Source organism: Amblyomma mixtum, chromosome 2 (assembly GCF_055824585.1).
Source record: "Amblyomma mixtum isolate Tamu chromosome 2, ASM5582458v1, whole genome shotgun sequence".
Classification (NCBI taxonomy): Eukaryota; Metazoa; Arthropoda; class Arachnida; order Ixodida; family Ixodidae; genus Amblyomma; species Amblyomma mixtum.
The window spans coordinates 60,721,390-60,733,940 of record NC_143013.1 but is presented as its reverse complement, the minus strand read 5'-3'; the positions used below and the strand labels follow the sequence as shown (position 1 = coordinate 60,733,940).

The window sequence follows — 12,551 nt, the reverse complement described above, 5'->3', positions numbered from 1 at the left end:
GGGCCAATACCTGAACACGACGAAATACGCGTTCTGGGCCTTGATATACACAGGCTACGCAAGACTGATACCACTCTGCAGAACTATGCAAGATGGGGACCAGGTCGGCCGCATGGTCCGCGGGGTATCCAACGAAAGAGAGGGCTTACGCTGCAAGGAGGCTCTGCAGCGAATGTATTCGTAGTGAGTCGAATTCTCCATTCGGTCCCATAGCTCCACCAATGAAAATGCGATGAGAATGCCCTCGAGGTAATTCTCCGCAAAACTTATGAGCGAGCCCTCGATCTCCCCATTGCCACGCCCCATAAGCGTCTCCTTAAATTGGGGATGACCAACACATATGGGGAGCTACGAGAGACAAATCTTAACAATCAATTCTTGCGACTAAGCAAAACAGACGCGAGCAGCCGCCTCCTGGCCGCCTACATACATCATACACAGCACGTACGAAAGAGCGGGTGGACATCCCTCAAAACCTGCCGCTTCGCTTTGAAGGTGCGCCCCCTAGCTAGCAGTATGAGAAATGACACCCATGAGGGCCGCCGTCTCGCCTGGGCGAAGACCATCTCACAACTAGGCGGCACTAAGCCGGGAGTGCTCTACGTGAACGCGCCTGGCCCACACCACGGGGGTTGTTACACCGCAGCCGTCGTCCCCCAAGGCAACCTGTTCAGGGCCTTTCCTCCCCTGCCCCAATCATTACTTACGTGGAGGAAATCGCCATCGCGTTGGCTGCCGAGGCTCCAGAGCCTCGAGTAATTATCGCCGACTCTCGGAACGCCTGCCGGAGCACTGGAAAAAACCGCATCCCATACAGGGCCTTCAAATTTTTATTAACTTGCGAGCACCAGGGTTTTCCAACCAACCGAACCATCGTATGGGCTCCAGCGCATGTAGGCATTGGGGAGAATGAGGCAGCTGACTCTACCGCCCGGGCGCTCACTCTCCGGGCATCGCCTCACCCAAAACCAGCGCAGGACGAAGAACTCATTCCTGTTATTACTTTCCGTGAGATTTCCTTCCTGTACGAAAATTTCCACGGCCACTGCCCCTCCCCCTGGAAAGGCCTCAAAAAGGCGGAGGTGCGCTGAGTGCCCACATTGTGGGGAGGTGTTCGCGGACACCTATCACATGGTGTGGGCTTGTCCCTCAAATCCTTCCTTCCCAACTCATTCCCACAGTATCCGAGAGGCCTGGGAAGCTGCCGTGCTTGGTTGCTACACCTCCAGGCCTAACAAGCCCTGATGGCTCGAGCACGGGCCGCCGCGGAAGCCACGGGGGTCCCGGACTAGGGACATTCCCCCTCCTTGTGCGTCCTCGTGCTACCTTCTGAAGTGGCACAGGGCCACACAGACGCGGCTAGAGGCAATACAGACGCAAGCAATTGGCAGGTCCTTACCTTCTTTTGTTAACCAGCTCCTCGCTTATTTTTTTTTAAATTTTTTTCTCTCTCTAAAATCGCGTGCCCGCCCAGGCGCCCGCTTCCCTCTTCCTCTTTCACGCGGCGCCTTTGCTGGCGCATCTTGGCGTTTGGCTTTTGTGTCTCGGCTGTGTTCCTCTTTCCCCTTTGATTTTTTCTCATTTGTTTCATTGATTTATCTTTTTTCTTTCCTGTTATTATTATTTTTCAAGCCCTCTGTGTGCCACGTTCACTGCGATAAGAAGACGCGTCCATGCACTGTATCATCATTCTTGAAAAACACCAGTCCCTGGTCGAAACATTTAATAAAGCGGTTAAGTTTTTCAATGTGACTTCCCCCTCTTATTATATATATATATATATATATATATATATATATATATATATATATATATATATATATATATATATATATATATATACATACTGACCGAAAGACGCCGGTTCGATCCCGACCCCGGAGGTCGAATTTCGAAGGAGGCGAAATTCTAGAGGCCTGCGAGCTGTGCGATGTCAGTGCACGTTAACGAACCCCAGGTGGTCGAAATTTCCGGAACCCTCCACTACGGCATCCCTCATAGCCTGAGTCGCTTTGGGACGTTAAACCCCCATAAACTAATATATGAGAGAAGCCAATAGCAAGAGAAACCAAGAAACACAGGGAAAGTTTTGTATATTTATTTATGTCGTGGTGTTGATGAATGAAGAATATTGCTGAATATTCTATCGCTTAAAGGTAATTCATTAGAAAAGCAGAAGAGAAGAAAAACAACCATTTGCCGCCGATATATATATATATAAGGTAAATAGGTTTAGATTTGAAAAACTGAAATATATCTTTTTGTTCACAGTGGTGAACAACAACAATTTCAAGAATGTCTTTTCACAATAACCTAATGCGTCAATACTTCACTGTCAAGCATTTTGTGGCCATCACTGCTTGACTCCGCCGAAGCATGGAGTTCAGTAAGCTGTTAGTGGACGTCTAATCCATATTTATCCACTTTTGCAGCAACTTCACGGCTTTCTCTTCAGCGCTGCTGGTATTTTTGTCCTTGGGCGATGCGCGATGCTTGTACAAATATCCTCAAGTGAAATTATCTCAGTAGGCCTACTTAGGGCTACTCTGAAATCCAGTGGAAGCTGATGGTGCTTCGGGTAATTGCCATTTCAGCAGTCTTGATGACTTTATGTTAACATCGCACTCCAGCCACTGCTTATAAAAATGTGCAGTAATGCATGCAACCGTAGAACACGCCATCTGAAAATGAAAGCAAGTTAATATTTACTTAAGACAGAAAATGAACGCAATATGAAGCGCCCACGAAAGGCCAAAAAATGAAAACCGAACTGAAGGCAAACATTTACGTCCCGAAAAGCTCCTGACGGAATACAAGGACATTATTGCATCATGATATATTCAACAGTAGCAATTATATCTTCAATATTCCTGATATTTTGAATTTAGAGGTAAAATATGAAAATATATCTCTTAGTCCACTATTGTGTATTTGCAGGTCGCCATGTGTAATTCGCACCAGGTTGCACCTACGAGTATGGTTACTACGCAGTTAGCAGATGTTTTTCGCCTTCCACCGTAAGCAGGACGTGATGACGTCGTAAGGTCACGCGGCCTAGCGGTTGGTGGGCCATATTTTTTTCCGCTCACGAGGCCACCGTAGCCGCCGATGGTGACAACGACGACGACGCCGGATTTTCGAAGAACTGGAGCCGTGACTGATAGGCATGCATAGAATGACTCTAATAAACATTGTGCCATGTATCTACTGTGCTTCATCCATGCCATGCAAGCACACACTTTAAACTCCCATAAACCAAACGAAACTATCCATGGCAATATACATGCGCGGTAAGGTCTTGTTTGTAGCCCTACGCCACTCGTACAGGAAGGAAATGCGTTCTACGGTGCCCCGTTCGAGCACTCTAGGCAGGTGTGTGGAAGACCGTACGTAAAAGCCTCTTTTTATGATTTTTTAAACGGTCTCAGCTGCAGCGCATCAGTTATTTCTCGTCCACATTTCAGTACGCATGCTCACTGCGTCCTTCATTGATAGAGATTGTCATGTCAAGAAATTGCAAGACTGAGTAAACACGAAAACTCAGTTTTCACTTTTTAAGGATACAACGTCGCAGCGTTTCAGGTGCGTGAACGATTATTTGCCATTCACACCGATATCCGCCAGTGATACAGGGCTAACAGATAGCAACCTGAACCTTAATGAATGCCGGAATGTCCTCCGCGGACTTCTGTCTACATTTCAGTTTCCTCATAAATCAAACTTGCAATTGCTCTATATGGCTGCTTTCACCAACGACAACACTTGTATCACACGCACTAAGCCAGTGGTGAGAAACGAGCGATAAATTAGAGTCGCCCCACTCAGATTTCAAAAAAGAAGCGTTATACGCATCATGCAAAGACTTGGTAATTAAGAAGTCCTGCCACTACTAAGTGTCTCACTGTACAGTTAAGCAAACAATGAAACTTAATGGTAGTGGTTACCAGACCGAATTAATAAATGGACTGACAGAAAAATTACTGTAGGAGGCCGGAGCACATGGTTCGGCGGTAGGAGAACTACAAAAAAGAGCAAGGACAGTTGTTCTGCCGGATGTTCACTATGAGGCGCACAGGTTTTTAAAAAAGACAGCTGCCAGACAGGATGCGCAGATGGCTTTGTCGACGTTGCTCAGGTTGAAAGAACTTCAAGCTAGAGAAAGGAAGCTTGGATAAAGGGAAAGTGGAAGCTGTGGTGTCAAGATGTGCTATGTTTTCCACGTGATAAGCAGCATGTAGTGGGCCGAATCCCAATTTCTACTCTAACAGTACATTCGGTAAAAAAAGTTTCGTGAATGCAGATATGCATGTCTAAACTTTTGAAACGCTCGGGATTTAGCGCTGCATTCTTGAAAATGCCGGTGAAAACTGAGTTTTGAAAACAGAGTAACTGAACATAAGCTAAAATGAATAATTATTGAAGCTTTTAAAGTGAATGCAATAGGGGAGGTGCGTTTCCGAAGTGAGCGCAAAGAACCATGGGAAAATTGTCTGCCAGCTACTTCCGGTACCTCGAGCGTTTGCGATTTCTATTCTGCGTGAGCTTCATGAGATCGAAAGGCCTTTTTCTTTCCAGACAAACAGCAGACGGCTTTGGTTTCCGCTACAGTATGAAGAGAGCGGAGAGGCTGTGCGAGTCCAAGCGGCGTTGTTCTATGCACACACCAATGACCTTGCCAGAGCGGGGTCAGACATCCCTTTACCTAGGATAGGAGCATCGTCCGGTGACCCATTAATTGTGTAAAACGTAAAATTTACTGTAAATGACTCTTATAAGATATTATTATTGCACTTTAAACCCATAATTGGACTATGAACTCACAATGCTCGTATGCCTCCTTTCGGTGACAGCTGCAATAGGTTAAAGCTTTAATGATGTTACATATGAAAATTAACTGAGCACGAATATCAAATTTTTCGAATGCCAATCGAAGAGAAATAGCTCTGAATACTGTGTAAGATAACGAGTGCTGAAACGCAGTCATTTATTGAAAAAAAAAGCTTTTGGATCTACAGGTGATAAATGACCTAACTTCATTGAAACAAAGATCACTAAGCGCTGAAGAATTTGGTCTGATTAGCAAGGTTATCCACGTTGAAACGTTAACGAGCGAACTATAGTGACCTTCTCCTGACAGTGCAAAACGTCCTGATGCAGTGAAAAATAAAAACTATTCCAGGTTGAAGTGCCGTAATTATGCTTAAGATACTCATAAGTGGCATCCTTTAATTAGTAAAAAGAACTTAAAATACCTTGATATAGTCGACGGTTAGACGGCATGCCGTATGGTCAAGGATCATGCCTCATGAAGTTTACTGGTCACTGCAGGGTCGAAAAAAAAAGAATGATGTTTCGCGAGCGCTATGGCTCCGTCTCATTCGTTTGTATCCGCTATGCATCCTGGCCAATCCCCTGCCATGGGTGTATGTCATTAAGCCTGAGGACATCAGCATTCGAAACCGAAGCTCTCACCTCAAAAATAGTAATTAACAGTTCTGCGCGGCCAAATAAAAAGGGCCGTCTTTGCGAACTGACAAATTCTTAGCCAATGAAAGCACTCTTTCTATTAGAACTAAAGCGTTATGCATCGCTACCTTATGTTTTCGAGGAAGGGACGGCTGAAGGAACTCCACTTTTTTAACTACTCGCATGATCCCAGAATTCTGCATAAATTATTACTGCCTCTCAATTTAGAAACAGCACAACTGTTCGACGAGTCAAATTATGAGGTGTTGTCTTCGACAACTGGAAATTTCTAAGCTAAAATTAAAACGTTTTAGACTAAAGTAGCTGGTACCGCTAGAGGAGGTTTGCGAGGCAGTCACGTCTTTGGTCCCATGAGCGATGCTATTATTGTCACCAGTCTTACTCCCCACATCGGAAGAAATACAAAAAATAAAAATCGATATTTCACAGAACTGGTAGTTTTGTATAAAACCGTGGTTGGAGTTCCGCTTACTCGAATGCACATTTCGAGTCTCCTGAAAGAACGCAGTGATATTGAAGCTTGAACTCGCAACTTGTTCAATTTTAGCCCTCGGAAACTTAAGAGGCGGGAGAAGACTATGAATTGGCTGTTCAAGATGGCCTCCAGATATTGTACCAATCGTAGTGCTTACTTACCTATTTGGTGCTCGTCAACCCTTCTTTGTAGAAATTGTAGTGCGATTGTAGTGGTGCCGAATTAGTTGTTTCTGCTTGCATAAAGGATAGATATCCCGCAATAAGCCACTCGTAAATAATATCAAGCATCAGAATGTGTGTAAAGAATTAATTTTCAATCCAAGGAAGCACAACACAAAGTAATGTCCATATGTTGCAGCCCTTATGTCCTCCGCTGAAAATTTCTTATTCGCCGTGTGTTTCCCCATCGCTAAAAATTTAATCGAACGCAGTGATGCAAACAGTAATATGGTTAGCAGTTCTACAAAAAGAACCGCTTGAAAAGCTCAGAGCTCTAAGATGGTAGCTGAAACTCAAAAAAATTTTCGCTAGCACGGAATCCTCAAATGACACCAGTGAAGGCCGTGGACAAGGGGCAGCCTTCAGTGGCCTTGCTTATTCAAAATTTCCTCGCTTTCCTGCGAATGCCTACGCATGCGCAGTACGAGCACAAACGCGATTGTGGAGTTCGATGAGAAATGGCAGCAACGTCCTCTCTGACAGGTTTCGTAAACTCTTCGTATTTACCAAGTTTAAAATACTGCACATCCACCGGCACCGTAAAGGAAGTTTGTTATTTAGCTTTCACGTTTTCTTGTTACCAGCATCTTCGAGAGGCGGTGTCCACCTGTTCTTTCAGCGAAGCCATTTACGCTTTCGTGTCGAGAAAACTATTCCCCATTCTAAAGTTTCGTTTCTTGAGTCGCGCATGTCCGATTCGTCACTCGGTTTCGCAGAGTGCTTATCGCAGTAGCCCCTGTGCACTATAACATGATTCGGCGAAGTTGTACGAAAATGGACCCACAGTAGCAGTCGACGCGAGAAAAAAAATGGAGTAATTGGTAGCGTACCATCTTGGTAAAAAATAAGCGGGCAGTCCTGGTTCCTGCCTCAGCCGCGTAGCGAAGAACTTACAGCAGCCCTTAGCTCTGAATATGTGTGAAGCAAGTTTAACCCTTGTCCTCCCCTTATGACACTTTTTGGTCTTTAGGGGTGTCGTAAATGCTCTGTTATATGGTTTAGAACCAAAAACCTGCTGCTTGGTTACTTTTGACAAAGGGGGTACGTCCGACAAGATTTTCGATGGAGCCCTCATGTTCCTGTGTCCCAGTTGGTTAAGCTCGCTAAGCTATTTCTCGCAGAAAATAACCCTAGTGCATTTTAATGCACTCCCGCATCTCTGATTGGCCACCAGTATTACTGTCCTCGGGAATTCCACCTAAGTAGAACAAAGACCGTTAGTGTCCAATACCAATAATAGTTGAATGATATTTGATTGCGGTTCTAATTTTTTTTGTTAATACAGAGCATTAATTGAAAACCAACGAAATGCCTTTTGCCCAATTAAGAACTTTATTTCGGGAGAAGGGAACAAACATGGCTCGTGCAAACGTACACTGGTTTAACTCGCGGTTGCTAGCGTCGTAATGGGTGAATAGCATGCTCGCCAGAAGGCCAATGCCACGCAGTATTCCCTTGCTCATAATAGGATGCCGTAACTTTTCCAGAGATCAATGAACTCAGTTCCAGAAAGCTTGTCGTAGATCTTTTTTTCCATTCTTGCGTTCATATCTTCTGTGAAGTGATTCCTCCAGTCTCCTAAGACACCTTTGCGCATTGCGCTTGCGTTCCTAGGGTGCTCCAGCAAATTCGCCACGTAGTCCCTAATCCCAGGATTCTCATCGCTGTCCAATGGCTTCGCGGTAAACTCCTTGATCATGCTAGCTGTCTTATCCTTCATGTAGTCTATTGCGCTAAACCTGAGTATGCGATCAAGAAGTTCTGGTTCTTTGACGAGTCTCCGGTGGTACTCATCCCCCAGAAAGGATGCCAGCTTTAGCACTTGACTCCGCGGGTCGGCCTTGATGTCCTCATAGTTCACGAAAAGTACGTTGGGGTCATTGCGGTGGGTGTACCACGACAGCGTGTGATCGAAGTAGTCGCCATAATCGTTGGCTCCTTGAAGGAAGATTTCAAAGTAGTCTTCAAATTTTCCATCAGTGAAATTGTACCCAGTGAGAGCTTTCGTGTGATAAAAGAAGGAAACGCATATGTCTTTCGGATTCCTGCAGACCCACACGTACTTCGCTCTGGGACTCTTCGGTATCAAATCGTAGTTAAGGTGCGATTTGATAAGGCCAGGACGTACCATTTTCTCCACATCTTCAGCACCGAACATATCTAGGAAGGGCGAACTCCTGTAAAATTCAAGCCCACTTGGTGCTGGAACACCATCGTGATAAATAAGGTAGCCGATCTGTTGCAGCCACACTGTTCCGCTTTTTGGAAATGTGACGAGGAAGGTGTCATCCGTTCTGGGTTCGTACTTCAATGCCGAACGGAAGTGTTCGACCGAGGTGTATCGGTTTATCATGAAGCCGTCTATGACCCGGTTGACGGGTCCTCGAAGGGGCCTAACTTCCATGGCGTGCTGGAAACTGGTACGTCCGGTTGTTGCAGAGAACCAAATTTCTTAACCTGCAGACAAAAAAGGAGACGAATCATTGATAGTTGCGTGCTTTTTTTTCATATCCTGAGCTTTTCCGGTAAGACGATATATGGAGTTAAAGACTGCCTTCGTTCCGGTCTTAGAAACTCAGTTTTATTTTTCGTGAATCTGTACAGTTGTAACCTTGGCTCTGCCGTCATTTAGAACAAATACATTTAGGAGAAGAAACCAGAGATCAACGTCATTTGGAGTGCTATGCAACGCGTAGTATCGGTATGAAGAAGTAGCTTATCTCGGAAGTTGCTAGAACTAAATTTATTTCATTTCATAGCTTTTGCATTGCTGTTTTAAACTTTAGTTTCGTGCTGGGGGCGTATGGTGCAAATATGCTTGATTGTTAATGTTTTTTTTCTGGTAGCTAAGTACTGTTTTATGTTGATATAGTCTGCGCACATGTAAACCTACATCGCCAGCAGTAAACCTGCAGCTTTTTTTGCAGCGTACTGACTGAATGTGTCGCTTACTAATGAGGATTTGTACAGATGGCTGGATGTGTAATCTCTGATTTGAAAGTTGCACGCAGTCTGATGCATTATTAACTGCCGTCAGAAAAATGGCGCTGGTATATTACTTCGCTCTTTAAAATATGTACGGGTCATGCCTAACGTAGCGGACATTATTTTTTCTTCAGAAATTCCAATTTTGGCATGCTTAAATGAAAGTTGTTGCAGATTTTGTGTATTATCAACGCACAATATGCACACAAACAAACAAAGCAATAAACATAGCACGTACAACCGTGGAAAAGGCAAAACCACTGAACCAATAAGAAAGCGTGATGATATGTAATACTGCGTGTGAATCACTAGTGTTCTGGCACCTATTTCACGGCTACTCGAATGAATAAAGCGGAGACTTGGGCAAGTTGGTACATCAAACTTAAGAAGGACAGACAGTGCAGGAACACGGGACTAGATGGAAAGCTTTATGCTGTCATGTTCGTTCTTGTCTCCTGTTTCTACGCTGTTTTTCTTCCTTAAGTTCGAAGGTATACACCTAGAGTGTTATTACCTCGCTAGGCAAGTTCACTGAGTGTAGCTGATGAAACTCCCGGGGCCATATCCCATAAGCTATCCATTTTAAAATGGCCATTTCGCATCCGTCTGGTCCTTGTTCATTGGTCACTTAGATATGCCCGCGGCTTTCCAGCGTCTGTGTGGAAAGCAACCCGGCCATTGGTGGTTTGCAACCGGACCTTGCCACTGGCTGACATAGGCTGCAGTATGCAACGTGTGGTCAAGTTCGGTCGCCTGCTGTTGAAAAAGCGCTGCGATGCACCTCACTAGTGGCTGCATATCGCATCCAATTTCAGCCAATGGCGAGGCCCTGTTGCCAACCACCAATGGCCGGGTTGCTTTCCACACAGACGCTGGAAAACCGCGAGTATACTTGAGTGACCAATGACAGAGGACCAGACGGCCGCGAAATGAAAATTACAAAATTGACAGCTTATGGAATGCGACCCCTGATATCTGCTTGTCTGCATCTTCGGACATTGTTCGAGCGTCGGACGCTAGGGGTGATCTCTATACTGCCCGCGTTCTGAGACCCGTTTAAGATCGACGACCTTCAGTCTAGTTGGAATTTGCTGCTGCCTCTCCTGTAAGCCGACCGCAAACGCGTCAACAAAGAGGCGTCAGCGTGGCTTCAGCTCGCGGCACACAGGCATGGAGGCGGTGGTGACGGCAGAGGGTTCTTTCCTTTGTGCGTGAAGGGATGGGATTGGTTTCCCATCACCCAGACATAACAACTGTGACGATGCCGACCAGATCGCGCCGATAGGAAACAGCGTCTTCTATCTTCCGTGTACTAATAACTACGGCGGCAAATGGAGGGAGTGGTTCTATACCCGCTGGCTACTGCGGCCAGAAGACAACCTTTCGGGAGGATATGACGCTTCCTTGAACTCAACACTGGTCAATGACCAGGTTCGGAGCTGGGCCTGCCTTCCCTATAGTGCAACATTGCCTTCGACACCGTTTTCATTCTTTTCTTCTTAGCAGCTAGCGTCCTGAGAAAGCGGGACTTTTAGAGTTAGCCAATCTTAAGGTGCCACTAACAAGAACAGCCACTGGGTACGTAAGATATGGCAAGAATTGCGCTTCTTTAGCCCGTCATGCTGTGATAGCGAGCGCTGAATCTCCCATTCTGACGACGTAAAAAAAACGAACGACTAACCTGTTTTGCAAAATAGCACTGCTGTCACCACTGCTGCGTTCCGAATTCAGACACGGTAGGTTGATGACTGAAAGCTCGAGCCCAACTGTGCGCGTTGTTCCTTACCGGAAATGTAGGGCGTACACATATTTCATGACCTAGCGCTATTTACTACACATGCGCAGCAAGTCAACGACATCTGTCGGTTCATTTTCGTATGCGCAGTGATGGACAGGGTCGTAAACAGCTGGTTATTTCGATTTTAGCGAGGCCGTTATCAAACAGAATGCTATTCTAGCAGCCACACCATTTGACACTTTCGTGCAAGCTTCTGTTAATAGCGCCAAACACGCTTCCTCGAACAGTTAAATTAAGGCAACAGTTCTGAAGGAGCGTATTTTCTAAAGCAGGGTAACAACGGTTGAAGGAGGAAACATTGAAAGGGCTTGTCTGACCATCGTATTGTAGCCACTGAGGCATGACGAGTTCGTCTGTGAGCTCCTCTGGCTGTGGGCCAAACAGTGAGCTCTCAGTCATGTCCACACAAACTAGCCAAAGCTCTGCTCTGATCTAACTTGTGGTGCACGAACTTTCAACGTGTATCGCCAAAAGTTCATTTGCGACCATGCACGTACCAATGGAATTGATGCTGTGAAATTAGTGCAAGAAGTTTGAGCTTGATCTTATAAGATAGTTTCTACGTGTTTGAAAGCTGAATCGTGTCTGGGCGAGGCTTAAGAGCTTTAAATTAAAACTTGCAATATCTGTAAGCCGTGGCTCTGGGACCTTGGCTCTAACCTTTGTGAGCGAGGAGACGGCGTTCGTCAGATGCTGAGGAGGAGAAAGTTTAAGCGTCAAATTACAGAATCACTGGCTTTGTCCTTTGTTGTTTCAGACCAAAGGGCGACATGAAGACGTTGAAAACAACAACGTGCACTTAATTTTAATCTCTCCTTTCCTTCTATCCTGATGTATATGGCAGAAAACTGGACACTATCTGGTTTTTCTCCCTTCATTTCTTTGCTTCTTTTCCTCTCTTAATGCAGCTGTTTTTGTAATCTTCACTAAGTAATAACCGCTAGACATGCAGAAAAGGTTCACTTCCCGATTGAAGGGCATCGTACGATAGGTCTGGGACTCTGCGTTTACATTTATTTCACCGTGGATATGCTGGAACGCCTGTATTTATGGACCTGCGACAGTAGTTCATTCGCTAACAGTAGCACATAAAAGGAAAACGGGCATTGAATGAGGCGGACACACACAGAACTAGCAAGCCTAAGTTTCGACTTTATTGAAGTGGTTCATTGTTAGCAAACACAAAACTCATCCAACAAGAACTTAGGGCTAGAGTGAATGGAGATCACTAGGGCTGAACGAGATGGGGAATTGTCGGCCAGAGAATGTTCTGACCTTTGCTGTTCGTCTATATTAGGACACTCCAAGTAATCCGAACATTGCACCCTGGAACGTAGGTGAAGCCACCTTTGTGTAGCACTCCTCTTTCTTACTCTACATCTGCTCACCACCTTTTGTAGAAAAGCAAACATCTTCCAACGCTAGACACAATTACTGCCAATGAAGCCTGGTTGTGATATTTATGAATTTCTTAATTTTCGAGCATCTGATTTATCGCTAGTGGCGATGTCTTTGCTGAATTCTGTCTCCTCTTGATATGCAGATGTTTTACTGATAAAATTAATATTATACCTAATACTGGCTG

At 45.2% G+C, this 12,551-nt stretch overlaps 1 protein-coding gene across 1 annotated transcript; it reads right to left on the bottom strand.

The window, feature by feature from the left end:
* Nucleotides 1-7,642: 7,642 nt before the first annotated feature.
* Nucleotides 7,643-8,587, bottom strand: LOC149359493 (sulfotransferase 1E1-like). The gene has a single exon (XM_089567689.1). It carries the CDS (start codon nt 8,585-8,587, stop codon nt 7,643-7,645), a length of 945 nt encoding a protein of 314 aa, XP_089423815.1.
* Nucleotides 8,588-12,551: the final 3,964 nt, after the last annotated feature.

Coding starts and splice junctions, on each gene's coding strand:
- LOC149359493 (XM_089567689.1), bottom strand. CDS start 8,587: ATGGAAGTTAGGCCCCTTCGAGGACCCGTCAACCGGGTCATAGACGGC.